The 15,634-nt window shown below is 39.0% G+C and overlaps 1 protein-coding gene across 1 annotated transcript in view; it reads left to right on the top strand.

Annotated features, from left to right (window-relative positions):
• Btr175 (cadherin-like membrane protein) overlaps positions 1-13,717 on the top strand; it is a 42,680-nt gene extending 28,963 nt beyond the window's left edge. Inside the window, exons 26-35 of the mRNA XM_089728009.1 lie at positions 176-280; positions 1,299-1,465; positions 2,219-2,317; positions 3,363-3,555; positions 4,186-4,295; positions 8,370-8,527; positions 10,226-10,429; positions 10,989-11,153; positions 12,713-12,815; positions 13,435-13,717. Of these exons, the coding sequence (XP_089584135.1) occupies positions 176-280; positions 1,299-1,465; positions 2,219-2,317; positions 3,363-3,555; positions 4,186-4,295; positions 8,370-8,527; positions 10,226-10,429; positions 10,989-11,153; positions 12,713-12,815; positions 13,435-13,524 (1,394 nt within the window). The 3' untranslated portion in view covers positions 13,525-13,717. The remainder of the gene's footprint in view (positions 1-175; positions 281-1,298; positions 1,466-2,218; positions 2,318-3,362; positions 3,556-4,185; positions 4,296-8,369; positions 8,528-10,225; positions 10,430-10,988; positions 11,154-12,712; positions 12,816-13,434) is intronic.
• Positions 13,718-15,634: the final 1,917 nt, after the last annotated feature.

The following is a 15,634-nucleotide window of genomic DNA, read 5'->3' as shown; positions in this document are numbered from 1 at the left end:
CGCGTGTAGCTGGAATAGCCCCTTAGCCGGCTTAACCTCTACCAGCGAATAGGTAGGGGGAAATGCCGCGTTACGTCCAAGCGTGCTCTATGGTGCCTGTGATCGGTTGACTCCAAATCGACTGTAAACTGCCTATTTAGCTCTGACAATCTAAACTAGGCTATTATTTCTACAGAAAAAGAAGCGGGCCTTTTGGAACGTCATGAGCTGCCGCGTGCTGAGGATCGGAAAAACCATCTTTGCAGTGATGATTGTCACAATATCTACTACAGGATAATTGGTAAGAGCTCTTACAATTTAAATCGTCTCTTTTGCCACTCTGATTGATTATGGCATACGTAATCACATAATTGAGCAAATGTGTTTATAAATAAGTTACTGCGTATAAATATTAATTACTTTGAAGTATCTATCTAATGTCAAGGAGCAAGCGCAAGACAAGGTCAAGTGTAGACAACTTTTAGGGGCTCTATGTACCAGCGGGGTACCCCACGGAATAGATAAATAAGGTTGGAACGGTAATGTAGGCGGGGCAAGCGTGCCACAGTTATGATTCTACAATCAGAACTCGACCGATTCTTTCATTCACCGCGTTTCGTGCGCTTCGGACTACTTGGGCGAACAGATCTCCGCTTTATAATGCCGTGTTGTGCAATTATAACTTGTAAAACAAAAAGTCAGACCTCAAGTATAGAGCGAGGAGGTATATCTTTCGATCGGTAAGTCGAAATTACCATTTAATTACAATATTATTTGTCTAAAACATAAAAATATACTGAACATTATGAAATTCCAAACATTAACAACATTATTGCAACAAGTTATAAATAACATACATTGCGCGATGTGTACTCGCCCAATGAACGCAATGACCAAGTCAGCTTCCAATGTACTACATGCATTGCGTTCTCTACACTTCAATATTTAAAATTTCGACCTTTGCCCTGATTGGCCGTGGTGCACAAAATTAGAGCAAAGGCCTTTCCAACCTTATTTATCTATTCCGTGGGTACCACCACCCTGTCTATTTCTGCCGTGAAGCAGTAATGCATTTCGATCTGAAGGGTGGGGCAGCCGTTGTAACTATACTGAGACCTTAAAACTTATATCTCAAAGTGGGTGGCGCATTTTCGTTGTAGATGTCTATGGGCTCCAGTAACCACTTAACACCAGGTGGGCTGTGAGCTCGTCCATCCATCTAAGCAATAAAAAAAATTGCGTATTATCTTCTTTATCTTCGATCGCCAAATATTCAATAGACTCCTGTCCTGATTTAATAAAATCATTGTTTGTTTCAGATGGAAATAATGACGGCCAGTTTGGACTCGACGAAATTACGAACGTTCTATTCCTGGTAAAGGAATTGGATCGGAGTGTCAGCGAAACGTATACATTGACGATAGCTGCCAGCAACTCACCGACAGGCGGAATCGCTCTAACCTCTACAATAACCATCACCGTTAATGTAAATGCTTACTTCCTATGAGCTCGTGTCCAATTCAAATAAGTACAGAAGATCTAACATGAATTATCGTTAGCTTATTGCTCTAAACAAAGATGGTGGTAGGATCCCTTGTGAGCCCGCACGGGTAGGTACAACCACCCTGCCTGTTTCTGCCGTGAAGTAGTAATACATTTCGGTTTGAAGGGTGGGGTAGCCGTTGTAAATATACTGAGACCTTAGAACTTATACCTCAAAGTGGGTGGCGCATCTACGTTGTGGATGTCTATGGGCACCAGTAACCACTTAACACTAGGTGGGCTGTGAACTCGTCCACCCATATAAGCAATAAAAAATATTGGTATGCGATCCGCCTGTACCCACCAATCATTTAAATCCTCGGCTAAATTTCCTAGTAACACAGATATTTTTAACACTAATTCGGATTTGGAATCTAATTGGGTACGCGAGTTCTTTTCCGTCCGGGTCGGTACCGCCATTACACCGATTTCAACAACGAGGCAATAAAATTGAAATTATTTAAAAAATTCCAAACGCGACACACAATTATTTTTTTATTGCCCTTGTAGGCAGACTAGCACACGACCCACCTAATGGTGAGGGGTTACCGTCGCCCATGGTCTTCAGCAATGCCAGGGGCAGAGCCAAGCCGCGGCCTACCGCTTACCTACACTGAGTCGTGATATTCCTATTGTAACGTCAATGGCGGGCTGTAATCATGTTTTTTTCTCTACATCAATACGATTGATTCGACAGGTGAGAGAGGCAGATCCCCAGCCGTACTTCGTCAGAGATTTGTACACGGCTGGCATCTCCACTTCGGATTCAATCAACAGAGAACTGTTGATTTTACAGGTACTTTTTTTTTCTGGTAGGTAGACGAACGAGCACACCCAGTCCACCTGATAGTGGTTTTTTTTTATTGCCCGTGTAAACAGACCAGCATACGGCCCACCTGATGGTGAGTGGTTACCGTCGCCAATGCCAGGAGCAGAGACAACCCGCTACTTAAGTACTCTCCACAAGCCTCATTTGAAGAAGGACATGCTGTAGCGCTTTGGAAATACCATAGAGGGGAGCTTATTCCAAAGTGGGTTGGTAAGTGGCAAAAAAGATCTCTGGAAGAGCACTGTGAATAAACTCAGTTTAGGTAGTAAGGATAAACTCTACTCTGGTGGCGGGCGGTGCGATGGTAAAAACGAGATGAAGGGATCATCTCAAACAATTCCCCAGAGCGCTCCCCACGGAACGTACGGTACAAAATACAGAGAGATAAACAATCAATGAGAGAGAGCCACTATGGCTGTTCTGTTTCTGTTCTGAGCCCATAGTGAACGTGCAATGGGCTCAGAACAATGAAAACATGAGCTTCCTCTGCTAATCTACCAATATACATATTTTCATTTTTTTTGTATACATTATTCAATATTTACATTCTTCTTCTTCTTCTCAGTCGTGTCACTCTTGACAGAGTGGTCGTGATCGTCATGTAGTGTTGGAAGGGGCAGACTTGATGCGTCTCACGATGTCGCGCCATTTCTCCCTGCTCGAGGCCATTCTACTGCACTCATTTAGGGGACCTATCATTATTATTTACATATCAGTTACATAATTAAAGTTACTCTTACGGTTTTTTAGTCGCCCGCAATCACGATTACTGTAAAACATTCGATAATTGGGGAAATAATAATTATGTTATGAACATACTGAACCCGAAATTAAAGCTTAGAAGTACATTTAATTATGTTTTTCAAATACTTTAAGCATTCAGTACTATGATCTTTTTGATTACGTAATATCATACGTCATAAGAAGAAAGCTAACCTTACTTGAAAGCAAAATTTTCGATATCTCCTACATCAATAAAATTTCACAAGGCTGCTCATTTCCAACTCCACAGGCGACACATTCAGAAAATGCACCGATAATCTACACGATAGACTTGTCGACGATGGTAACTGATCCTACCCTGGCCTCCGTCAGGGAGACAGCCTTCATACTTAACCCACATACCGGTGTACTGACTCTTAACATCCAGCCCACTGCGTCCATGCACGGAATGTTCGAATTCCAAGTCGTGGCCACGGATCCAGGTGAATTTATTGGTTTTCTAATTTGTCTTATTTCATACTACTACTGTCAGCTGTTAGCATCGCACCATATTAGAACTAATCTCTCTTCTAATTAGGAAAATTAGAGGACATTTACTACGAATTCTTCTCAACGGTGTCACTGTTGACAGAGTGGTCATGATCGTCATGTGGTGACGGAGGAGGCAAACTTGATGCGTCTCACGATGTCCCGCCATCTCTCCCTGCTCAAAGCCATTCTACTGCACTCATTTATGGACACTTAACTTACATAGACAGCTATGGGAGATCGTAACCATCATAATCTATCTATTATTACAATACTGCAGCCGCTCTGCCCTTCAGAACATACGAATGCTTTCCGACTAAAATTGGCAGAACGATGGTATTTATCCGTGCGGACTTACAATACGCCCAACAACCCATAATGTAGGGAAAAAATCAGGTTTTGAGAGCGGGAAAATTTTGGAAGGGACTGGACTTTACTGGTGTCTTGTGAGTCCACTCAAGTAGATACCATCACCCTACCTATTTCTGCCATGAAACAGTAATCCAGTTTGAACTAAATTCGTTAAGAGTTGCTATGAGTCAATAAGTCATGACTTAATGCACTTGCAATTGTTTTAATTACAGCTGGCTACAGTGATAGAGCAAATGTCAAGATCTACTTGATCTCCACAAGGAACCGCGTCTTCTTCTTGTTTGTAAACACTTTAGAACAAGTCGAGCAGAACACTGACTTCGTAAGTATTTTTAGCATTTCAAAACCGGCTCATTGGTCGCCGCGTTGATCGAATTCGGTATCTGGTCGACGTCAGTACTTTTGTTAGAAATCTATGGTGCTCTTTCGAGTACTAGACCAGCCAGATTTGTCTATTTCGGTTTGCTTAATTCCTGTACTTAGAATATAAATGGATATATGTATTACTCTTACTGGCTTCAAAATGGTGTTGCAATATACCACACACGGCGAATATGATCACAAGTTGTAGTTCCTTTTTACAATATAACCTTGTTTTTTCGTATAAACACAATTAATACTCCCTTTAAGGATATAAACCTTACCACGTTGATTGTTATTGGCATTCACGCTGTAGATCTCTGTTAGCTCCTGTAACCACTTAACATGAGGTCGGTTGTGAGCTCGTCTACTCATCTAAGCAATAAAACAAATATGTGATGCTAAATACGATACAATAACCCTCCTCCAGTGTTCGCATCCCACAGGCGGGTACCAATTTTTCTAATGAAATACGTACTTAACAAGTGTTCACGATTGACTTCCACGGTAAACGAATAACATCGTGTCATGAAATCAAAACCGCTAAATTATAATTTGCGTAATTACTGGTGGTAGGACCTCTTGTGATTCCGCACGGGTAGGTACCACCGCCCTGCCTATTTCTGTCGTGAAGTAGTAATGCGTTTCAGTTTAAAGGGTGGGGCAGCCGTTGTAATTACCTAGTCTTGTCATAAATACTGAGACAAAGGAAGAAAAAAAATCTAGCATTTGTAATCAAACATTAAACTTAGTAGAGTATTGTGAGCGTCTTATCTTGAAACATGTACCTAGTCTGGCCATAAATACTGTTACAATTAAAAATTAAAAATAAACTATTGCAAGTAACATTTATTACTTTTACAGTGTGTTAATTTAATACATAAATATAAAACAATTTAAAGTATAAGAAGCTTATTCGAAGTGGTCTCCATTGGCTGAAATACAGTCCTTCAAACGTTGAGGCCAGTTATCAATAGAAGCACGCACTCTTTCCATGGGAAAAAATTTCACTGCCAATCATACGGATTGTTTTAGGGACTCCAAATTATAATGGCGTTTAGAGCAAGCCGTACTCTCTAAAACTGACCATAAATCATAATCCAGTGGATTAAGATCGGGACTAGACGACGGCCAGTCTTCAGCTCTGATGAAGTCCGAAACGTTCGTTTCCAACCAAGACTACGTAGACCGAGCTTTATGACCTGGCGCCCAGTCTTGCTGGAAGGACCATTCTTGATTATTGAACATGGTGCTGTTAAGGGGCTTCACTACTTTCTCAAGAATGGTATCTTGATACACTTGTGCCGACGTTTTGATACCTTTTTCACAAAAGTGTGGCTCAGTCACTCCTTCATAGCTAATACCCCACCAAACCATCACTGAAGTCGGATAGTGCCCACGTTGCACTCTGTCGACTAATTGGGAAGCTTCCTTAGAGCTTTGAGCATAAATACGGTCATTTTGTTTCTTAAAATGTTGCTCAATTGTAAAAAAATTCTCATCCGTAAACAAAAAATTTCTATGACCTCCCTTTGCGTACCGCTTCAGTAGTTGTTTCGATTTTACCACCCTATTCTCTTTTAAATTATCATATAAGAAATGACCAGTACGTCTCTTATAGGCTGCAAGTCCTAAGTCATCTTTTAAAATACGCGATATGGTTTTAGGTGCTATCTTCATCTCCCGAGATAAAATATTTTGCTTTCGGACAGGATTTCTTAGAATTCTTTCCCTTACTGCTTTGACCACCTTTTTCGTACGAACACAACGTGGACGGCCAGATCTTTTTCTGTCACAAACAGAGGAGGTCTCATTGCACCTATTAATAGCCCGGTACACAAACATTTTACTAATACCAAGCGTATTTATTTATTTATTTATTTGGGAAACAAACAGTACAATACAAAACATACAATATTTAAAAAAAATAGCTAAAACAATAACCAAATAGTTTCCACAATCAAAATCACATATAAGTAGACAGTGAACAAGAAGAGAAATTTAGAAATTTAAATTAAAAAAAAAACAAAAGCAACAGCAACACAATACGCACATATAATTTTATACATTAACTCACACTATAAAACTACAACACTTATCGGGCCAAATCACCCTATAAACACTCCAAAACAGCTTTTCTATATGCTACAAGTGACAAGCAAAATATATCAGCATTAGAGAACTTAGCATCATACAACCTACAAGATCTACGGACAAAAGAGTTAGAAGCATATTTCGTTCGAGCCGTGGACATGTGGAAGGTCTGTTTAGAACGCGCGGAAATACGACTACATTTAAATGAAATTTTGGAAAGAAGATAGCTAGAATCAATCTCGTTATTTATTATTTTATATAAAAACATTTGATCCCTCAGTAGCCTGCGATCGACTAGAGAGACAAATTCTGTCGGTTCTGGAGAGTTAAAGCGACGACAATGGTATAAAAGATGCTTAAAAAACTTTTTTGGACTATTTCTAGTCGCTGAATATAAATATTATATTGGGGGTTCCATGTGACGGAGCCATATTCCAATATAGACCGTACAAAATTGTTGTACAACAGAATCAAAGTAGATGGTCTTTTAAAGTCTTTACCAACTCTAAGTATGAAGCCTAACATTCGAAAAGCCTTATTTACTATTTCATTAACATGAAAATCAAAAATCAAACTGGAATCCAAATAAATACCCAAATCACGAACAACTGTGGTGCGTACCAAAGTTTGACCATTAATAGAATAGTCATACAAGATATTCGATCTTCCACGTGAGAATGTTATAATAGTACACTTATTAGTATTCACTGTGAGTAAGTTATTTTGACAGTAAACAAATAAGTTGTTCAAATCATCCTGTAATTCCAAACAGTCGTTTAAGGACTTTATAACTTTATATACTTTTTTGTCATCAGCGTACATAATGAATTTGGATTTCCTGAAAACATTCGAAACGTCATTGACATATATATTAAATAACATAGGACCGAGATGAGAGCCCTGAGGAACTCCCGAGGGAACAGGTGCAAATGATGAACAAAAACCATTGAAAGTCACAGCCTGACTGCGATCTCTAACATAAGACTCAAGCCATCGCAGCAAATCACCGTGGACCCCAAGTCCATGCAATTTCTCAATCAAAATGTCAAAATTTATTTGATCGAACGCTTTGGAATAGTCCGTGTACACCACATCAACCTGATGACCATCCTCCATGGAGCTCAATACATAATCCAAAAACTCACAGAGGTTTGTCTCAGTAGATCTATGGCTTATAAAACCATGTTGTTGCTCTATAAGATGAGGCCTAATCAATGGAAATAAAAAATCATAAACTATACGTTCAAACATCTTAGGGATGGCACAAATTTTAGAAATTGGTCTGTAGTTAGCTATGTTATGTTTATCACCGGTCTTAAAGACTGGCACCACGAACGACCGCTTCCAAATACGGGGCATAACACCAGTTGATAATGAGTGATTAAAAAGAAGATGCAAAGGGTAACACAGCTGAGCGTAACATTGTCGCAAAAAAACAGGCGGAATACCATCCGGACCAGCACCCTTGGAAATATCAAAATTTTTTAAATATTGCTTGACTTTACCCACCGAAATAAAAAATGAAGAAATATCTACACTAAGTATGGAGAGTTTTAAAAATTGCATTTGGCTCCATACCTACTTTGTGTAATGCAATCATAGCGATTCGGTTCTCTTTATCACCCCACTCCATTTTAATATCGCAAAATATTGTACAATGTATTGGCGCCAAAATGAGAACTCAATGAGCAATCATATAAAAATAACAGATTCCAAATTCAAATGTAATATTTTGTTTATTTTTAATTGTAACAGTATTTATGGCCAGACTAAGTATACTGAAATTTTAAAACTCATATCTCAAATTGTGTGGCGCATTAACGCTTTAGATTTCTATGGGCTCCGGTCACCACTTAACACCAGGTGGGTCGTGAGCTCGTCCACCTATCTATGCAATAAAAAATTAATAAATAAACTAAACATCGATAATCCATTCTCCTAGATAGCACAAACGTTTTCCGCCGGCTTCGAGATGACGTGTAACATCGACCAAGTCGTGCCGGCCACTGACGCCAGCGGGGTCATCATGAACGGCATCACCGAAGTGAGGGGACACTTCATCCGCGATAATGTGCCCGTACCTGCCGACGAGATCGAGACGTAAGTACGATTGTAACAATTAAAGTCATCCAACTAGAATTACCAAAGTAATCAAGTCAAACATCGATTATAGGGTGCTTATGGAATAGAAACGGTGCTAAAGAAAAATCGATTTCTATTTTTCTTATATGTCTTTTGGGCTATGATTATATCAGCCCCTCCCAAAGTGGGCGATAATGCCCCCTCGTGGGCGCTGCAGGCCTAAAGGGGGGCGTTAAGAGATCCAGAAAAAAATGGGGGCGTTGTGTACAGGCTTGGGAGGCGATTTGTAATTTCATCTAGGAGGACCCTGAGACACCGACTGAGCTCTCGCTATAGTGGATTTTTAAGGAGGTAGATGAAAAAATGGGGGCGCTAACAATAATTTATTCTCAAAGTGGGCAGTAGACGTAATAAGTTTGGGAACCCCTGGACTATATCGTGTTTTATGGATATAGTGTATTGGAAGTGCAAAAGGTACACCAGTAAGTATCAAATGAGTGCTGACTATGCAGGACCGTTTTCCAACCCGGTTTGAAGTAACAGTTGTCAAGAAACACCACGAAAAAAGACTCATTCCAAAGCTGGATCTTAAATGGCAAAAAAAGATCTCTGAAAATGTAACGAAAAGCCTAAAAATTATTTATTTAAATTATTTATACATACAAGCTAAACACATTCGATTTTTCTCTATAAGTGCGAAACGATTCTCAGAATATTTTTGAAGTGAAACTTCTTTAGGCGCGTTGAGAGTAAAATTCATCTCGTGACAGATTCGTTACGGCTAAAGAAAAAGATACAATTTCGAAAGAGCGAGAGTGAGAAAATAGATAGCGTCTCGCGAACCCCTCGACCGTGGAGAGAGGAAGAGGACAAAGTGAGCTAGGTCGTGTTTCATAAGCAGCAGTGTGTATAAACACAGCATTCCCTGTTACAAAAGAAATTTAGTTTAAGGATGAAAAATGAAGAAAACCACAATACTACACAGTGCAAAAGAAGTTTCACTTCTTTCACTTTTTTGTGAGCATTTCTTTTCAAAATACTACAAACTTTTGTATTTTAAACAGTCGCGTTTTTTTTAAATTGGTTTTTCGAGATTCTTATATTAATACGAGCTGGCCCGGCAAACGCTGTTTTGCCATATAAATTATTTCTAGGAAAGATAAATAACCTAGACACTGACTGCAGCGCCTGATTTGTGAATCTAAACCATCCAGGGTGCCAACCAAACGCATAGAAAAAAAACAATTCAAATCGGTCCAGCCGCTTAAGGGGAGTTCAGTGACAAACACACGCACAGAAGAAGCATATAATATATCTCCTTACTTCAAGTAGTTGGGTTTATGTGCAGTTTTAAATTACCTATACTGAGACCTTAGAACTTATATCTCAAAATGGGTGGCGCATTTACGTAGTAGATGTCTATGGGCTCCAGTAACCACTTAACACCAGGTGGACTGTGAGCTTCGTCTGCCCATCTAAGCAATAAAAAAAAAAAAAAATAATACAAATCCAGATAAAGAGCAAACATTTTCGCCGCAAGAATATCTATCCACAGTGAAAATGGACCCACGACTCCGCAGTCCAATAGGTAGAGCGCTAACTATTTTGCCAACGAGTCTGTCGCAATATAATATGTCCGTTTATCTACCCAGTACTGTCGCAAAGGACAGACCGTATTCAAACTACACAAATAATCTCCTATCAACTGTCCGCCAGTCTCCGAGGGGACATGGTGCTGCTGACTGCCATCCAGTCCACGCTGGCGACGCGGCTGCTAGTGCTGCGGGACCTCTTCACGGACACCAGTCCGGCGCCGGACGCTGGCTCGGCCGCGGTGCTGTACGCGCTGGCGGTCCTCTCCGCTCTCCTGGCTGCGCTCTGTCTCCTGCTGCTAGTCATCTTCATCATCAGGACTAAAAAGTTAGTAATGTTGCTTTGGCAGCTGCTTGACTGTGCCCATAGCATCGCTGACTTCTATGGGAGACAGTGACTGCTTACCGTGAGTCATTACAGGTGAGCTGTATGCTCGTCTGCCAACGAAGTCAATAAACATAAATTTAAAGAGGCAGACACAATGTATTTCTGCCGTGAAGCAGTAATTCGGTTTGACGAGTGGGGCAGCCGTTGTAACTGTACTGAGGACTTACAACTTATATCGCAAGGTGGGTGGCGCATTTACGTTGTAGATATCTATGAGCTCCGGTAACCGCTTAACACCATATGGACTGTGAGCTCGGCAATAAAAAAAAGAAGTCTGGATATTTTTTCAAAGACAATTTCATTCAAACTCCTAAAAGATCGACATGCAAAAAACGGCCTAACAACAGAACTGAGCTACACAGACAGAATATTTCCAATTCGTAGCTGAAATATAACCCTTAAATCTTCCATAGATAATTTTTCTTTGTTACGAAATCACAATGTAAAAAACATCTGAACGGTTTAGCGTCAGATTGAAGTAATTTATCTAATTCCGCAGACTTAACCGTCGTTTGGAAGCCCTGACGGTTAAGAAGTACGGATCGGTGGATTCAGGTTTGAACCGCGTCGGCATCGCGGCGCCGGGCACCAATAAACATGCCGTGGAAGGCTCCAATCCCATCTGGAACGAGACCATTAAAGCCCCGGACTTCGATTCTATGAGGTAAAATAAACTTTTATTTATGCTATCATCTTCGATTCTATCAGTTACATATATCTGATCATGTGCATATGCATCAAATTAGTATTTAATTTAATAATTTATTTAATTTAATTTAATAATAAAATACTAACGAAAATGAAATTTTCAAAATTTCTCAAATATTCATAAAGGTCATTAATAAACCATACCCTAATAAAAAATACACTCAAAATCAAGTACTGACAAAGTCTCAATAAAATATTTAAAACTAAATTATGTAAAAAGTCGTCGTGGCCTAAGGGATAAGACGTCCGGTGCATTCGTGGTGAGCGATGCACCGGTGTTCGAATCTCAGGCGGGTACCAATTTTTCTAATGAAATACGTACTTAACAAATGTTCTCGATTGACTTCCACGGTGAAGGAATAACATCGTGTAATAAAAATGAAACCCGCAAAATTATAATTTGCGTAATTACTGGTGGTAGGACCTCTTGTGAGTCCGCGCGGGTAGGTACCACCGCCCTGCCTATTTCTGCCGTGAAGCAGTAATGCGTTTCGGTTTGAAAGGTGGGGCAGCCGTTGTAACTATACTTGAGACCTTAGAACTTATATCTCAAGGTGGGTGGCGCATTTACGTCGTAGATGTCTATGGGCTCCAGTAACCACTTAACACCAGGTGGGCTGTGAGCTCGTCCACCCATCCAGCAATAAAAAAAAAAAAAACCCGCTGGATATGAAACGAAAGCAGTAAAGAACTACGCAATAATATTACAAATAATATTACAATTACCAATATTAACACCTTTACTGCCATGTAGGTCACCGGTGCGGTCACTTCAATGCGCCGCGTATCCTACGCGAAGTACTTATGTCGATTACTATTACTAAGGCGCCTAGATTGCCTAACTTTGCCTTCTTTTGTTTTTAATGCATGCTTTAGTCTTTTAGGCCACTTAGAATTAGATTCATTCTTACTAGCTTCGGATTCGTCTTTCTTAGACTCTACTACATATTCCGGCCCCTTACTAACAGAAATCGACATAATTGCTTGAGTTCGCCGCGTAGGCCACCGGTGACCTACATGGCAGTCAAACGGTTAAGACTTACTTTTTTAACAGAATTAAAATGGTCGGCCATAGAGCTAGAAATTATTAGCAGTCATTGAGACAGCATGCGGTAAACTCAATATTCACTTAAAGCAATGGGATCGGAAGTCTTAGACCTGTTTTTTTTAATTTAATTACACTTATCTATAATTTCCTGATTCGAAGGAGGCCGTCAAATATAGTTTCTGTATACGGTTTATGACGCTTGACCTTTATTAATAACTAGCGACCCCCCTCGCTTCGCTTCGGAAACTGTAATTTATTATTGAATTTTCCACTATTTAGTGGATGTTATTATACATATAAACCTTCCTCTTCAATCAGTCTGTCTATTAAAAAAAACCACATCAAAATCCGTTACGTAATTTTAAAGATTTAAGCATGCATAGTAATATAGGGACAGAGAAAGCGACTTTGTTTTATTGTAGTGATCTTTGTGCTCTTGAACATTAACAATTATTACTCTCATACAGCGATGCATCGAACGACTCTGATCTAATCGGCATTGAAGATCTGCCACACTTCGGCGAAAATAATTATTTCCCTCGTGACGTCAATGAAATGAAAACTGATAAGGTAATCATAGTTTTTAAATCTATAATCTGATATTGAAATGAGGAAGAGTATTAGTATGTATTAATAAAGAAAAATTGCCAAAGGGTTGCAAGGGCCAAACAATTTGGAACGTGAATGAATTAATGTAAAAATCACCTAGATATAGTATGTTTTAGTTATATTTCTGCTTATTTCCTAGATTATTTCTTTCGCAAAGCAATAATGTACTCTGATATGAAAGATGGTACCATCTATAGATTGTTCTATAGCAGAGGTTCCCAAACTTATTTTGTCTACTGCCCACTTCGAGAATAAATTATTTTCTAGCGCCCCTATTTTTTCACCTACTTAAATCCACTATAGCGAGAGCTCAGTCGGTATCTAAGAGTCCTCCTAGATGCAATTACAAATTGCCTTCCAAGCCTCTACTCAATGCCCCCTTTTTTTTCTGGGTCTCTTACCGTCCCCCTTTAGACCTGCAGTGCCCACAAGGGGGCGATATCACCCACTTTAGGAAAGGCTGTTCTATAGGATAGATCTATAGATTGTATAGAAAAAAAAAATGTGTTGTTATAATAATTGAATTGTGAATTGTGCATGTGAATCGTGAATGTGAACTGTGAATAAATTTTATTTACAGCCCGAAGACATAGTGGCAACACACAACAACAATTTCGGCTTCAAGTCAACACCCTTCAGTCCGGAATTTGAAAATCAATTCCAGAAATAACTTAATAATGACACTGAAATTCAGTTTGTACTAAAGTTTTTTTTACGGATTCTACAAATGTATACCTAATCACTTTACAAAAAAGAGAAATGCCAACTTACAAAGTGATACTTTTGTTACTCAATTTATTTGTAAATATTTATACAATTTATTATTATTTCATGTAAAATAATAAACTATAAGTAATTTGTAATGTATCGTTTTATTGTAAAAAAAAAACATTAAATCTAATATATAAAATTCTCGTGTCACAATGTTCGTTCCCATACTCCTCCGAAACCGCTTGACCGATTCTCATAAAAAAATTTATGCATATTCAGTAAGCCTGAGAATCGACTACTATCTATTTTTCTAACCTTTAAGTGATAAGGGGTGTTTACACCAAACATTTATTTTTTATTTTTTTGATATATATTTTTTTAATGTTTGATGTTTTGTTATTTTTAAACAACATTCCCTCATCGTTCACAGCGCTCCAGGCCTTTTTCACTCATATTCCACATCCTTATACACTTCCAATAAGTTAGTAATTTTTTTCTACACTAGAAATTCTCTAGAAATCTTATATATGGCTAGACAACGTTTGCCGGGTCAGCTAGTAGATTATAAAAAGCCTCTTTCCATCGTTGTCTCCTCAATCCAGACCTTTACCTCTATATAAATAAAGGTCATTAAACTAATCCTCAGCTAACTACTATTTAAAGGTGCTTGTCCACCGGAGCGGAGAAACGGAGAAATGTTAACCAATAAAATTGCACAAAATCAGTTTGCAATCTTAGGGTTTTGATTTTGTGCAATCTTATTGGTTAATATTTCACCGTTTCTCCGCTCCGCTGTCTCGCACTGCCCCGGTGGACAGGCACACTTACAGGGCGCTTTATGTCATGTCATACAACCACATTGAACTGACAAATGACAATGTTATATTCCTTTGTTATGTCAATGGTATAGCGTATTGAAAAAATTAATAAACACTACATGCTAATTGTACCTTTAATAACATACAGCCACAGCTTAAACAACCCCGGTAACCGTACTCGTCGAACTCGACAAAGAGTTCGCCGTGCAACCTAACCCATGAATCAGCTCGCTGAGTTTCTCGCCGGATCTTCTCAGCGGGTCGCGATTCCGATCCGGTAGTAGATTCATTCGCGAAGCAGCTGCTCTTGAGCTGTTAGGTCTCCTTCGGAGGCGCTCGGGTAGCTGTTAGCAAATCCCACCCCTCCTGGCTGAGCCTATGCTCGCCCACCTGTCCTGGTGAAACTGGAAAGGTCTCAGGGCCACCAGTAATACTTCAATCATAAAAAAAAAAAAAAAAGCTTAAACAAAGCAAAACATATACACCTAGAAACACTGCTCTAGCTGGTTCACTAATAACACAAAAAAAAAACTTTATTAATGAGCCATTTATAATATAGTTGCAAAGCCTGTTGTTATAATCGTGGACTCGCAGAAGTCGAGCATCGCTTTCCAGCGTGCTTAATGAGAGTTTTTTAACGTTTTCGATAGCGTAAAACTTAACTCAAATTTGTATGCAGTTGGAACAGCGCTCCTAACGGCAAAAGTAGGCAAGTTGCATCTCCATACAAATTTGAGTTAACTCCTACGCTATCGAGAACGTTAAATACTTGCACTAAGCACACAAGGCGCCTTTCAAAAATGCTAAACTATTAATAACGAACAAAATAAAACAGTTCACACCATAGATTATACACTTAATATATTTGAGAGTTAGGTACCACAACCTCGAGCTCCCGCCAAAAAGTTCCTGTATTATTCTAAGTATAAGTGCAAAGAGAATAAATTGTGAAAAAAAAATTGTATTATCTATGAGAAATATTAGGGAAGAATTTAATACCTGGCAGCCGTTATAGCGTATAAATTCTGTTCTATTATCCTGTATTTACTTAATATTTAAGAGCCATGGCTCATAAATATTCATACTTCAATGATATAGAGTGATGCATAGATAATACACTGAAAGAGAGTGATGTATATAATCGCAGACTGTCACACATTACTGAAAACCTTAACGAGATAGATATTTTAATGTAAATAAAATAAATAATAAAACAGAATTCTCAAGCTACTAAACGGACGTATAAACAAT

This window comes from Bombyx mandarina, chromosome 06 (genome assembly GCF_030267445.1).
Source record: "Bombyx mandarina strain Sakado chromosome 06, ASM3026744v2".
NCBI lineage: Eukaryota > Metazoa > Arthropoda > Insecta > Lepidoptera > Bombycidae > Bombyx > Bombyx mandarina.
The sequence above is the reverse complement of the archived record's forward strand: the minus strand, read 5'-3'. Positions and strand labels throughout refer to the sequence as shown.